The sequence below is a fragment of the Leucoraja erinacea genome, chromosome 2, assembly GCF_028641065.1.
Source record: "Leucoraja erinacea ecotype New England chromosome 2, Leri_hhj_1, whole genome shotgun sequence".
Classification (NCBI taxonomy): domain Eukaryota; kingdom Metazoa; phylum Chordata; class Chondrichthyes; order Rajiformes; family Rajidae; genus Leucoraja; species Leucoraja erinaceus.
The window spans coordinates 59,927,470-59,943,175 of record NC_073378.1 but is presented as its reverse complement, the minus strand read 5'-3'; the positions used below and the strand labels follow the sequence as shown (position 1 = coordinate 59,943,175).

At 43.0% G+C, this 15,706-nt stretch overlaps 1 protein-coding gene across 8 annotated transcripts in view; it reads right to left on the bottom strand.

The window, feature by feature from the left end:
* grb10b (growth factor receptor-bound protein 10b) overlaps nt 1-15,706 on the bottom strand; it is a 199,600-nt gene that overhangs the window by 13,552 nt on the left and 170,342 nt on the right. For all 8 annotated transcript variants that reach the window (XM_055657357.1, XM_055657326.1, XM_055657334.1 and 5 more), the window contains 5 exons: nt 12,785-12,883; nt 12,410-12,487; nt 12,164-12,280; nt 3,944-4,010; nt 3,757-3,844 (listed from right to left, as the gene is read on the bottom strand). In XM_055657357.1, coding sequence (XP_055513332.1) covers nt 3,757-3,844; nt 3,944-4,010; nt 12,164-12,280; nt 12,410-12,487; nt 12,785-12,883 — 449 coding nt within the window. The remainder of the gene's footprint in view (nt 1-3,756; nt 3,845-3,943; nt 4,011-12,163; nt 12,281-12,409; nt 12,488-12,784; nt 12,884-15,706) is intronic.

Sequence of the window (15,706 nt, the reverse complement as noted above, 5' to 3'; positions counted from 1 at the left end):
TTCAGATACATTGATATTTGATTACTATGGGAAAAGTGATTTCTCCCCATATGCTGTTTAAATCGATGATGCCTTTTTTTTTTTCTGTTTGTCAATTCCAAAGTAACTTTTAAATGGTTCTCTAGTTCCTGATCAAAATCGCGTTATAACCAATTTGGTGTGCACAATGCAAATACTATTTCTTAATTCATCACTCATGTTCTATTGAATTCATGTTATGGAAACACGTGTTATAGCAGAACTACTTTCTGCTTCAACGAGTAGTTTTCTTTTGAAAGTGCAAAAGATTGGAAGAATGCTAAAATGCATGTCCACAAATTCCTGGATGTTATAGATTCAAAGTTATACATAGAAACAAGCCCTTTGGCCCAAATTATCCATGCCAACCATGATGTCTACCTGAGTTTGCCCCATTTCCCTGTGTTAGGGCCACATCCATCCATCTAAACATGTGTGTAGTTTATTCCGAGCAAATGTGAGGTGTTGCACTTTGGGATGTTCAATGCAAGGGGAATTTGTACAATTAATGGCAGCGTTAATGTACAGTGGTATCTTGGGGTCTATGTCCATAACTCCATGAAAGTGGCAACACAAGCAGTAGAGTGGTAAAGTAGGTACATGACAGTCGGCTTGAAAGTATGACAGTAGACTTTCATTAGACAAGGCATTGGCTATCACGTTGAGAGGGACAACGACTTAAAGTGAGAGGGACAAAGTTTAAAGAAGATGTGCGAGTAAGATTTTTTTTTAAACGGTCAGCGTCTGGAATGCACTGCCGTGGAAGGCAATGGAGGCAGATACGACAGTGGCATTGAATAGCTTATTTTAACTGCCACTGGATATGTGGAGAATGGATGGATATTGATTCTGTGTAGGCAGTTAAGAGTTAGTATTGGCATCATTTTTTACACAATGTGGAGCCGAAGGACCTGTTCCTGTGCTGTGCTGTTCTGTTCTGTGTTCTAACATTTCCTGCCCAGTCAAATGTCTTTTACAAGTTCAAATGTCGTTTAAACTTTGTAATTGTGTACTCGCCTCTACCACTTCCTCTGGCAGCTTGCTCCGTATATATCTACCATCCTCTGTGACTAGGTTTTTCCTCAGGTCACTTCAAATCTTTTCCCCCTCACATTAAATCTATACCCTTGAGTATTAGACTGCCCTATCCAGCGAATGAGCACTCCTTATCTTTACCCTCATGATTTTATATATGTCTTTAAGGTCTCCCCTCAGCCTGTTACCCTCCAGGGAAAAAAAGTCCCAGACAATTCAGTTTCTCCTTATAACTCAAGCCCTCCAGTCCCAGTAACATCTTCCTCAATGTTTTTGGCACCCTTTCTAATATAATGACCCTTCCTATAACTTGGTAATCAGAATTGCACACAATACTCCAAATGTGAGCTTAAATACGACTTGTACAGATGTAATATGACAGCCCAACTCTTGCGCTCAATGCTCTGACCGAAGAAGTCAAAAGTGCCAAACACCTGCATCACCACCTTATCCACCTGTCTCACCACTTTCAGGGAACTATATACCCATACCCCAAGATCTCTCAGTTCGACAGCACTCTCAATGCACCAGCAATTTACTGCACAAATCCTGCCCTGGCTTCTCTCACCAAATTGCAACACTTCATCTTATCTCAATTAAACTACATCTCGCAATCCATAGTCCACTTATTTTCCAGTTGATCTAGGTCCTGTTGCAATCTTAGTTAAGCTTTTGCACTGCCCACAATATCTCCAATGTTGGTCTCATCTGCTAAGCTACTAACAACAATGGACCCTACACCGATCCCTGCAACATACTGCTAATCACAGGCTAATCACAATCTAAAAAACAATCCTCCACTACCATCCTCTGACTCCTACCACCAAGACAATTCTATATCCAATAGGCTAGCTTACCTTGGATCCCATGTAATTTAACTTTCTGGTCAGGCCTACCATGGGAGACCATGTCAAAAGCCTTGCTAAGGACCATGTAGACAATGTCAATCCTTTAGGATACCTCCTCAAAAACTCAAATTTGTGAGTATTTCCCATGCACTACCCCTAATCAGGCCTTGTCGTTCCAAATGCAGATCTTGTCTCTAAGAATCCCCTCTAGTAATTTCCTACCACTGGTGGTAGTCTCACTAGCCTGGCTTATTCCTGCAATACTTCTTAACTAAAGGCATATTGTAAGTCACTCTCCAGTCTTCCGATACCTCACCTGTGAGAAAATATGCCGGGGACCCAACAATATTCTCCCTCCCTTCCCACAATGTCCTAGGATACGCTTCTAAATGCCAGATAATCAACCACTTTAACACACTTTTAAGACTGGCAGCAATGCATTTTTTAATAACAATATGTTTCAGGACATCACTATCCTCTTCTCTGAATTCTCTAGCTTCCATAACAAACACAGTTGGGAAATATTCATTTCAGACCTCATATTCTATAACTCTACATTTGGATGACCAAATTGATCCTTAGACCTTACTCTCTCCCAAGTTAACCCTTTTGTTTTTAATACATTTGTAGAATCCCATAGGATTCTCCTTTACTTTAACTGTCAGAGCTATCTCATGTCCTCCTCCCCCACTGATTTCCTTTTAAACTATACTCATGCATTCTTTATACTCAAGGGATGAGTGTTCCTCACTCAAGAAGGATCTCTTCAGCCTTTACCTGACCTATGCCTCCTCCTTTTTCCTGATCAAACTTTCAATATATCTCAGCAATCAAAGTCCATAATCCTGCCAGCCTTGATCTTCAGTCTAACAGGAATATGCTGATCCCGAACTCTCTCTCTCTCTCTTTCTCTTTAAAAGCCTCGCTCTTGCCAACTACCCCACTTCACTGCAAACAGCCTCTTCCAATTGACCTTCCAATCAAATTCCATTCCATTTTAGCCCTTACGCCTGGCAGTCCTAGTCATGTTATGCAAGTTAAATTCACCCACTATTATAACTATTATGGAAATTTGCTCTTAATTCCTGGTGACTATTAGGGAGCCTATAATACGATAGCATCAATGTGATCACCTCTTGTTTATTTCTGAGTTCCACCCACATACCCTCACTGTACAATCCCCCCTGCATTATCTTCTCTCAATACTGCCCTGAAGTTCTCTCTGATCAAAAAAGCAACTCCCCCTCGATCATGCCTGAAGCACCTGTACCCAGAAACATTTAGCTGTCAGTCCTGCCCAGGCCTCAACCTCGCAGGATATTGGTCTCCCTCTAGTTCAAGTGCAACCCATTGCTTTTTTATGGGTCAACTCTACCGAATTAGATCATAAATGTCCAGGAACCCGATTCCTTCTTTCCTTTACTTCCTTATTCTATGTTCTTCAGTCTCAAATTTATAAAGTCTTCCACTTGTTACTCTTTTTTCTTTTTACATGCCTATTAAAAGTTTGACAGTGTCTTGTTGTTCTTTTTGCCAAATTATTATCATGTTTCATCTTGCCTTTATCAATTTCTTGGTTGTCCTATTTGTTCTAAAATGGTCCCAATATAATGTTATACACATTTTTCTTGGGTTTAACACCAACTGTTTAAAGTCAATTTGACATTAAAAGAGAGAGAAAATTCAGTCACATTTCAAATAATCTGCAACAGTTTGGCAAAAACATTTTGTTATAATTACTGATCTTCAAGTTTCTGACAAAAATTGCTTGATTCATAACAGTATGTGGATAAATTGACATATAGAAACTTTTTTGGATTATGGAAGCATAACAATTTTTCCTTTTATTTCTTACCCGTCCACAGGGCCCTGCTTTTCAATCATACTATGAGCTTCTTTTCGAGTAATCCGTCCTTGAAACCATGGTTGTGTCCTGTGAATAGCTGGACATTTAAACAAATCAGGTTTAGTTTAAAACTTGGTGAGGCTTCTGCTACTAAATAACCAAATAAAATTAAACTTGCATTTTGCTTATGACTTACTGTGACTGAGCGTAGAAGGGTGTAAAGGACTTGAGCTACCCAACGTGTTCATCCGCTGACCACGTTTCTGTCAATTAAATCATTAAATGGAAATAGGTATTAGGTTATGCTGATGTTACTAAATGCTTAATTGTACCATTTAATCATTAACTTAATGATAGGAGGTTTGATCGCATTGAATCTAAGCTGAGTTAGCCAACTGGATTAGGTTGGAGGAAGACGTCAAAGGTTGTTATGGATGCACAAAGTGGTGAAGTAACTTAGCGGGTCAGGCAGCATCACCAGTGAACATGGATAGGTGACATTTTGGGTCGGGATCCTTCTTCAGACTGAATACGGGTCCTGACCCGAAACGTCATCTATCCATATTCTCCAGAGATATATAGAAACATAGAAATTAGGTGCAGGAGTAGGCCATTCGGCCCTTCGAGCCATTCAATATGATCATGGCTGATCATCCAACTCAGTATCCCGTACCTGCCTTCTCTCCATACACCCTGATCCCCTTAGCCACAAGGGCCACATCTAACTCCCTCTTAAATATAGCCAATGAACTGGCCTCAACTACCCTCTGTGGCAGAGAGTTCCAGAGATTCACCACTCTCTGTGTGAAAAAGGTTCTTCTCATCTCGGTTTTAAAGGATTTCCCCCTTATCCTTAAGCTGTGACCCCTTGTCCTGGACTTCCTTAACATCGGGAACAATCTTCCTGCATCTAGCCTGTCCAACCCCTTAAGAATTTTGTAAGTTTCTATAAGATCCCCTCTCAATCTCCTAAATTCTAGAGAGTATAAACCAAGTCTATCCAGTCTTTCTTCATAAGACAGTCCTGACATCCCAGGAATCAGTCTGGTGAACCGTCTCTGCACTCCCTCTATGGCAATAATGTCCTTCCTCAGATTTGGAGACCAAAACTGTACGCAATACTCCAGGTGTGGTCTCACCAATACCCTGTACAACTGCAGTAGATCCTCCCTGCTCCTATACTCAAATCCTTTTGCAATGAAAGCTAACATACCATTCGCTTTCTTTACTGCCTGCTGCACCTGCATGCCTACCTTCAATGACCGGTGTACCATGACACCCAGGTCTCGCTGCATCTCCCTTTCCCAATCGGCCACCATTTAGATAATAGTCTGCTTTCCCGTTTTTGCCACCAAAATGGATAACCTCACATTTATCCACATTATACTGCATCTGCCAAACATTTGCCCACTCACCCAGCCTATCCAAGTCACCTTGCAGTCTCCTAGCATCCTCCTCACAGCTAACACTGCCCCCCAGCTTAGTGTCATCCGCAAACTTGGAGATATTGCCTTCAATTCCCTCATCCAGATCATTAATATATATTGTAAATAGCTGGGGTCCCAGCACTGAGCCTTGCGGTACCCCACTAGTCACTGCCTGCCATTGTGAAAAGGACCCATTTACTCCTACTCTTTGCCAGCCAGTTCTCTATCCACATCAATACTGAACCCCCAATGCCGTGTGCTTTAGGTTTGTATACTAATCTCTTATGTGGGACCTTGTCGAAAGCCTTCTGGAAGTCCAGATACACCACATCCACTGGTTCTCCCCTATCCACGCTACTAGTTACATCCTTGAAAAATTCTATAAGATTCGTCAGACATGATTTACCTTTTGTAAATCCATGCTGACTTTGTCCAATGATTTCACCACTTTCCAAATGTGCTGCTATCCCATCTTTAATAACTGACTGTAGCAGTTTCCCCACTACCGATGCTAGACTAGTCTGTAATTCCCCATTTTCTCTCTCCCTCCCTTCTTAAAAAGTGGGGTTACGTTTGCTACCCGCCAATCTTCAGGAACTACTCCAGAATCTCAAGAGTTTTGAAAGATTATTACTAATGCATCCACTATTTTTGGAGCTACTTCCTTAAGTACTCTGGGATGCAGCCTATCTGGCCCTGGGGATTTATCGGCCTTTAATCCATTCAATTTACCCAACACCACTTCCCGGCTAACCTGGATTTCACTCAATTCCTCCAACTCCTTTGACCCGCGGTCCCCTGCTATTTCCGGCAAATTATTAATGTCTTCCTTAGTGAAGACGGAACCAAAGTAGTTATTCAATTGGTCCGCCATATCCTTGTTCCCCATGATCAACTCACCTGTTTCTGACTGCAAGGGACCTACATTTGTTTTAACTAATCTCTTTCTTTTCACATATCTATAAAAACTTTTGCAGTCAGTTTTTATGTTCCCTGCCAGTTTTCTTTCATAATCTATTTTCCCTTTCCTAATTAAGCCCTTTGTCCTCCTCTGCTGGCCTTTGAATTTCTCCCAGTCCTCCGGTATGCTGCTTTTTCTGGCTAATTTGTACGCATCATCCTTCGCTTTGATACTATCCCTGATTTCCCTTGTTATCCATGGATATACTACCTTCCCTGATTTATTCTTTTGCCAAACTGGTATGAACAATTTTTGTAGTTCATCCATGCAGTCTTTAAATGTCTTCCATTGCATATCCACCGTCAACCCTTTTAGAATTAATTGCCAGTCAATCTTGGCCAATTCACGTCTCATACCCTCAAAGTTACCTTTCTTTAAGTTCAGAACCATTGTTTCTGAATTAACAATGTCACACTCCATCCTAATGAAGAACTCAACCATATTATGGTCACTCTTGCCCAAGGGGGCACGTACAACAAGATTGCTAACTAACCCTTCCTCATTACCCAGTCTAAAATAGCCTGCTCTCTCGTTGGTTCCTCTACATGTTCATTTAGATAACTATCCCGCATACATTCCAAGAAATCCTCTTCCTCAGCACCCCTGCCAATTTGATTCACCCAATCTATATGTAGATTGAAGTCATCCATTATAACTGTTTTACCTTTGTCGCACACATTTCTAATTTCCTGTTTGATACCATCTCCAACTTCACTACTACTGTTAGGTGGCCTGTACACAACACCCACCAGCGTTTTCTGCCCCTTAGTGTTTCGCAGCTCTACCCATACCAATTCCACATCCTCCAAATTAATGTCCTTCCTTTCCATTGCATTAATCCCCTCTCTAATCAGTAACGCTACCCCACCTCCTTTTCCTTTCTGTCTATCCCTCCTGAATATTGAATATCCCTGGATGTTCAGCTCCCAGCCTTGGTCACCCTGGAGCCATGTCTCCGTGATCCCAACTATATCATAGTCATTAATAGCTATCTGCACATTCAACTCATCCACCTTATTACGAATGCTCCTTGCATTGAGACACAAAGCCTTCAGGCTTGTTTTTACAACACTCTTACCCCTTATCCAATTATGTTGAAAAGTGGCCCTTTTTGATTTTTGCCCTGGTTTTGTCTGCCTGCCACTTTTACTTTTCACCTTGCTACCTATTGCTTCTACCCTCATTTTACACCCCTCGGTCTCTACGCTCACACATTTAAGAAACCCTTTCCCTTTAACTCCATCCTCCACTATCCCATTCAACACCCCACCCCCCTTATTCAGTTTAAAGCCACCCGTGTAGCAGTGGCAAACCTGCCTGCCAGAATGCTGGTCCCACACCTGTTAAGATGCAATCCGTCCCTTTTGTACAGTTCCCCCTTACCCCAAAACAGATCCCAGTGATCTAAGAATCTAAATCCCTGCCCCGTGCACCAGTTCCTCAGCCACACGTTCAGGTCCCGTATCTCCCTGTTCCTGCTCTCGCCAGCACGGGGAGCTGGAAGCAAACCGGAGATAACAACCCTGGAGGTCCTGCTTTTCAACATTTTTCCGAGCTCTCTAAAGTCACGCTGCAGAATATTCATCCCCTTTTTTCCGACATCGTTTGTGCCGACATGCACTACCACTTCCGGATGTTCACCTTCGCCCTTGAGGATTTTCTGTACTCTGTCCGTGAAATCCTGGATCCTGGCACCGGGAAGGCAGCACACCATCCTCGCATCCCGTCTGTTGCCGTAGAAACCCCTGTCCGTACCTCTCACGATGGAGTCTCCCACTACAATGGCCTTGCCTGCCTTAGGCCTTTTTGGTTTTGGCTCAACAGCCCTATTCGCATCACAAGCCAGTCCGCCGCTCACGTCTTCTGTCCCAACAGCTTCTAAGCGGATTAACCTGTTTACAGGAGGTACACCACCCGGGGACGTTGGCATTCCATGCTTCCCTCCCTTTCTCACTGTCTCCCACCTTCTCTCTTCCAGTACCTTAGGTGTAACAATCGTACTGTAGGACTTGTCGAGGAACGACTCCGTTTCTCGTACGAACCGGAGGTCATCCACTTGCTTCTCCAGTTCCCCAACACGGCCCTTCAGGAGCTCTACCTGGATGCACTTTTCGCATTTGTAGCAGCCAGAGGCACCAGCGGTGTCCTTGACCTCCCACATACTGCAAGCATCGCACTGAATCAGCTTGCCTGACATCTCCTTCTTTTGTCTCTACCTCTCAAGCGTATTGCGTGGTCTCCTCTCCTCAGCCTCCTCGCCAAAGACTCACACTTTACTCACAGGGCACTTCGGCTCACTCACTGCCGCTCGCTAAGAGCTGTCCTGCTTAAATTGACTGATAAATTGCCTGATTTACCAATTTACAAAGCAAATTCCTCAGTTTTCAACTGTTTTCACCCCTCTGACTCACTTCTCTCCTCCCACTTGGGCTAGAGCCAATCAGTCGTATCTCTTGCTAATCTGCTGCTGCTGTTGTTCCTCCCAAATCTACAGCATACTGCCTGACCCACTGAGTTACTTCAGTACTTAGTGTCTTTTTTTAAAAACCATGGATCTGATGAGTTGCATTTCTGATTGGAGACCCGTGACTAGTGGTGTGCTGCTGGTACTGCCCTCCTACATACTTTAACAATATAGAGGACAATACAGTTAACATTTTTCGTAAATTTGCAGATGACACAAAATTGGTGGTATAGTAAAAAGTGAAGACGAATATCTAAGTTTACAACAAGATCTAGATCAAATAGAAATGTGGGCCAAGAAAGGACTAACGGAATTTAACTCTGACAAGCGTGAGATATTGCACCTTGGTATATCAAACCAGGGCACAACCTACACAGGAAATGATAGAGTCCTAGAAAGCATTGCAGAACAAATAGATTTGGGAGGGCAGGTGCAAGGTTCCCTAAAAGTGGCGAGCCAGGTGAAAAGTGTGCTGCAAGCTTAAAAATGTACTTCATTGGCAAGAATATAGAGTACAAAAGTTGGAATATTATGATAGTCATACAAGTTGTTGGTCATAGAATGTTTCCACACATACAGTGTGGAAACAGGCCCTTTGGCCCAACTTGCCCAAACCGGCCAACATGTCCCAGCTACACTCGTCCCACATGCCTGCGCTTGGTCCATATCCCTCAGATTCAGATTCAGATCAGATTCAGATTCAATTTTAATTGTCATTGTCAGTGTACAGTACAGAGACAACGAAATGCATTTAGCAAACCTGTCCTATCCATGTACCTGTCTAACTGTATCCTAAACGTTGGATAGTCCCAGCCTCAACTACCTCCTCTGGCAGCTTGTTCCATACACCCACCATCCTGTGTGTGAAAAGGTTACCCCTATTCCTATTAAATCTTTTCCCCTTCACCTTGAACCTATGTCCTCTGATCCTCGATTCCCATACTCTGGGCAAGAGATTCTGTGCATCTACCCAATCTATTCCTCTCATGATTTTATACACCTCTATAAGATCTCCCCTCACCCACCTGCACTCCAAGAAACAGAGACCCAGCTTACTGAACCTCTCCCTATAGCTCACACCCTCTAGTCCTGACAACATCCTCGTAAATGATCTCTTAACCCTTTCAAGCTTGACAATATCTTTCCTATAACATTGTGCCCAGAACTGAGCACAATACTCTAAATGCGGTCTCACCAACGTCTCATACATCTGCAACATGACCTTATACAACTGCAACATGATGCAACACTTGGAGTATTGTGTGCAGTTCTGGTTGCACAGATGCAGAAAAGATGTTATTAAGTGTGCAAAAGAGATTTACTAAGACGTTACCTGGGCTTATAATGTTGAATTATAGGGAGAGATTTGATAACCAGGATTGTTTTATTTGGAGAGTAGGAGGCTGAGGGGTGGCCGTATAGAGGTGTGCAAGATCATGTGCAATCGTGGGCAATTTTTTGTTTAGAGGATAGTCAGTATCTGGAATGAGCTGTCAGAAAAAAAGCTATAGAAGTGGATACAATTATGATTTTTAAAAGACATGTGGACAGATATATGGATAGGAAAGGTTTAGTGGGCCTTTGGCGAAATGGGACTCAGCCCAATGTGCTAACATGGTCAGCATGAGCAAGGTGGACCGAAGGCCATGTTTCAGTGCTGTAAATCTCTATGATTCTAATATAACATAAGCTAAACAACTGGTTGGAGAAGCTGAACATGTCAAGCCATATAGTCATAGTATCAAACATCAGGCAGTGGCGCAGCAGTAGAGTTGCTACCTTACGGCACCAGAGACACGAGTTTGATCCTGACTATGGGTGCGATCCTGACTACAGGTGCTATCTGTACGGAGGTTTACGTTCTCCCAGTTTTCTCCGGGAGCTCCGAATTCCTCCTGTAAGACGTTGGTGAGACCGCATTTAGATATACGGCATTGGTGCGGCCGCATTTAGAATATTGTGTTCAGTTCTGGGCACCATGTTATAGGAAATATTGTCAAGCTTGAAAGGGTTCAGAAAAGATTTACGAGGATGTTGCCAGGACTAAAGGGTGTGTTGGAGCGCAGGTGTGATCTTATAGAGGTGTACAAAATCATGAGAGGAATAGATTGGGTAGATGCCCAGAGTCTTTTGCCCAGATTAGGGGAATCGAGGACCAGAGGACATAGGTTCAAGGTGAAGGGGAAAAGATTTAATAGGAATCCGAGGGGTAACTTTTTCAAACAAAGGGTAGTGGGGGTATGGAACAAGCTGCGAGAAGAGGTAGTTGAGGCTGGGACTATCCCATTGTTTAAGAAACAGTTAGAAAGGTACGTGGATAGGACAGGTTTGGAGGGATATGGACCAAATGCAGGCAAGTGGGATTAGTGTAGATGGGACATTGTTGGCCGGTGTTGGCAAGTTGGGCCGAAGGGCCTGTTTCCACTGTATCACTCTCTTCCAGACGTACAGGTTTGCAGGTTAATTGGTTTTTGGCAAAAATGAAAAATTGTTCCTTGTGTGTAGGATAGTGCTAGTGTATGGGATCATTGGTCTGCGTGGACTTAGTGAGCCGAAGGGCTTGTTTTAATACTTTCTCTAAAATAAAAAAAACTAAACTAAACACAGGAAAAGGCTCTTCGGCCCAAGTTGTTCATGTCAACCAAGATGTCTCATCCAAGATAGTCCCATTTGCCCATGTTTGTCATGTGTGTGTGCGTGCTTGGCGCGTGCGTGTGGGTGTGTGTTTGGCGTGTGTGTGTGTGTGTGTGTTTGCCGTGCGTGTGTTTGGCGCGTGTGTGTGGCATGATGTGTGTGGCGTGTGTGTGCGCATGTGTGGCATGTGTGTGGGTGTTTGGCGTGTTTGTGTTCAGTGTGTGTGTGTGTTTGGCACGTGTGTGCTTGGTGTGTGTGTGTTTTTTGGCGCATGTGTGCTTGGTGTGTGTGTGTGTGTAGCGTGTGTGTGTGTGTGTGTGTGTGTGTGTGTGTTTGGCGCGTGTGTGTGTGTTTGGCGCATGTGTGCTTGGTGTGTGTGTGTGTTTGGCGCGTGTGTGTGTGTGTGTGTGTGTGTGTGTGTGTGATTTGTATCTGGGCCATAACGGTACACAGTAGCGCTAAAATCTATGCACCACCTTACCAACCTTTGTCCTGCGGTCATTCCTATAAAGTTTTGTTCGGATTGATGTTATATTTCACAAGTTTAGTATCCCTTTAAACCTTTCCTCTCCGTAGATTCGTCATGTTTGCCACAAATAATTAGTTTGAATTATTTGGTTCACTATTTGATACAAGCCACTGTACAATTATCTTGTCTAACGAAAGAGTGCTGAATACATTAAGATGTGGAGACTGATTAGCTTTTGAATGAAATTCCTTCTTGCAGCACATGAAATGTTATTTTGGGGTATTTCTTGGCACATGAACTTTTAAGTTCCAGACTAATATAATGCCCCTTACGAGAACGAGTACTAGATAACATATTAATAAACAAAGTGCGACAAAGACAATTCTGGGCAGTTATTTTTAACATTCAGACTTTTTGGAATCCCTCAATAAACTTTAAATGAGAAATACGGATTTCTTTACCCTCCACGTTTGACCTTCTTCCATTGCTGCACTTTGGGCCTCAGCAGGATCTTCAATAACTCGACCTGTCTGACCAGAGAAGTCCATTGCTACCAAAGAATTTTCCGATATGCTTCTCTGAAAATGAATGGCAATGTAAACAAAATTATACTTTGGAAGAATATGTCTCTCACAACGCTGGTGTATTTCTGAATAAAAGAATGAATATAGAAATCAAATATTTTTCCCCCCAAAATGTTATCCTACCGCTGGTGTGGAGAAGTGGGATAGCAGTGTTTTCCTCTGTTGAGGTATCCGGAAGTTCTGGTATAAAATAATCCCATACTAGAGACAGAAATTAATAGGGAAAATAATTGCTTATGTTCAAGGTGAAGGGGAAAAGAGAACTTTAAGATATCACAGTAGCCACACATTTATTTCCTAATCAAGGAGTCTTATTACAGAATCAACAATTACAACACGAAATTACAAGTCACAACCAATCTGTATGTTCTTAAAGTACATTTTTAAGCTAGCACCAAGTTAATGACAAGCAAAACAGAAAGTGAGCACTCAATTTTCAACAGAAAAGTAAAATACAAGATAAAAGGTATAGCTGTAGTGACAGAAACAAAGGAATACCTTGAAGAGTCGGAAGGCTGTCACCCAACATGTCCTACTCGGTTCATCTTCTGCACAAAACAATCGAAGGTCTTTTGCTTCATTTTTCATTTTTATGGGCTAAATTAAGCAAGAAGCAAGAACATGACTCTGCATTTTAAGGAATATTCATGTTTTCATTTAAGTCCGCAGAAATATGATTAATTATTTACCTCTTAAAAAAGAGAGTACAGAGAGCTTGAAGCATCTTCTCAATAAATGAAATAGCTTGCTCCAGAAAACCTATGAAAATCTAGACCTGGACTATGTGCAAACTATCTCTCTGTTGCCTGAGCTATAGGAAAAACTGTTCCTGGCACTGCTCAGCTCAGCGCAGCCCCCACTCGTTGTGACCTGTAGGGGGGTTTGGGGAGACATGGCACATGGAAATGCCCCAATCCCACCAAACATAAAATGCCCTTCAGCTCTGCAGCAGCTGAACAATCCAGCCAGGCAGTCTTCCAATCGTTCTTCCGTGTGTCTTAGGAGAAGTAAGCTGTGATGGACGTGATCCATCGGCATCCAGCTTCCTGGGTAATGTTTCGTGTTTCCCCACAGTCCCCACATTAACAGGGAGAACAGAGCAAAGGATATAGATGCATAAGAAACATTTTTAAAGCAGTGTTTTGAAAGGTCAATGAAAGATGATGCAGTACAAAACTTAGTTTTCAGAATAAACTCAAGAATGGACAAAGTGGCAGTGACTGAAAATTCTCGGGCAGTGATTGGAATTAGGTGTAGGTTGAAAAAAAAGGACAAAAGGCAGACCAGTGGTTAAAACAAAACCTCTAAACTAAACAAGTCTATTTAACGGGGCTGGGTTATGATTTTGCAAAAGTGGACTGCAAACAGTTACTCGAAGGTAAATCAAACCCAGAGCAGTGGCAAGAAAGGAAGAGGTCATGAAAATTCAAATAAATAGGTTCCCTTTAAAATATAATGAATCTGCCCCAAATCTCATATTCCTGTGGTTGTGAGACAAAGCAAACTGCAGGGGAAAGCAACCAAGGGAAACCGTTGAAACATGATGCAAAGTGCTGGAGGAACTCAACAGGGAAGGCAGCATCTCTGGAGAACATGGATAGAACACTATTTATCGAGCGAGAAAAAACTTTTTTCACACAGAGAGTGGTGAATCTCTGGAATTCTCTGCCGCAGAAGGTAGTTGAGGCCAGTTCATTGGCTATATTTAAGAGGGAGTTAGATGTGGCCCTTGTGGCTAAAGGGATCAGGGGGTATGGAGAGAAGGCAGGAACAGGATACTGAGTTGGATGATCAACCATGATCATATTGAATGGCGGTGCAGGCTCGAAGGGCCGAATGGCCTCCACCTGCACCTATTTTCTATGTTTCTATGCTGCCTGACCAGCTTAGTTATTGCACCACTTTGTATAATTTTTTGTAAACCAGCATCTTCAGTTCCTTGTTTCTACAAGCCCGTGAAAAATACTGAGCACTGATTACAACGGATGTCTGAAATATTAAAAAGGAAATTTGGAAAACAATAAAAAATGAAAATGTCTGCAAAATAAATCAGGGAACCCCTAAAATGTTAAATATTTGAAGAGAAAGAGGATTAAAAAGCAAACTATGGGCCTCTATTTGGAATCAAAGCGGACAGGTTGAGTGTCTAGTTCAGAAGACATGTATAATTTCAAGTGTATTTTTGGCACATCTCTTAATACGGACATTATAAATAATAAAGCATTCAGTCCCCTGAGATGACAACTCATTTCACTGAAATAGTGGCTAATTTTCTACCTCAATACACCCAAAACACAAGGAGCTGCAGATGTTGGAATCTGGAGCATAACAAATTGCTGGACGAACTTAGCAGGGCAGGCAACATCTGTGGAGGAAATGGACAAACAATATTTCAGGTTGGAACCCTTTTTCAGGTTCAACATTTGAGGAACGATCCTGAACTGATTCCTGCAATATGCAGAAGTCTAACAGTACGAGTCTTGAATATAACTATTGACTGAGACTCCATAGCTATCTGAGAATTCCAATGATTCACCACCTTTTGAGTGAAGAAACCTCTTAGTTTACAATCCTGAGTTATTTTTTATTACACTCCATTTATTTATTTGTGGCTATATAGACACCAGAGGCACAAATCAGCATTTGCCCTGAACTGCCCTTGACAAGGTTAGCCACTTTCCTGACCCACCGACTCTTTCTAGGATATAGACCCAACGCTAATGAGGGAAAGACAATATATCTTTAAATCAGAAAGATGGGGACTAAAGGGCCTGTCCCACGAGCGGCAAGCGCGACCAAACCGGAAGCGGGGGCCGCGCGGAGGTCGAGTGATCCCCGTACAGGGCCGGTCCCACCAGCATGTGTCTGCATGCGGCGAGCGCGACCAAACCGGAAGCGGGGGCCACGCGGAGGACGGGTGTGTGACGTGAAGTTCGAGCGAAGTCCGCGGGAAGTTCGTACGGCATCAAGACGCTGCGTATGGCGTCAAGACGCTGCACACGCCCGTCGAGGCGGCTGCGAGCCGGCAGGCCGTTGCCGCGCTGAATTTTTAAACACGCTCAGTTTTTCGGGACCAGCTCCGCACAACTCCATACGGCTCAGGCGATCGAAGTGGGACCGGCCCCGTGAGGCCGTCCGGCTCAAGCGACCACGTTAGGTCGCGCTTGCCGCATGGAGTCGCATGCTCGTGGGACAGGCCTTAAGGCTTTGATGAAGTCTGGAGCTATGTGGTCCTAGTGAAACCCAAAATGGGCATTATCAATGGCACTTACCATCACTATGCTGATGGTCGACTGCAGTTAGCTGCACAAGATTTATCTTGCTTTTAGTGACTACAATGGACAAGTTTCCACACTGTTGCAACCTTATCAGAACAGCTTGGCAAGAAGAGCAGTTGGTTCTTCAGTACCAAGGCTGTGA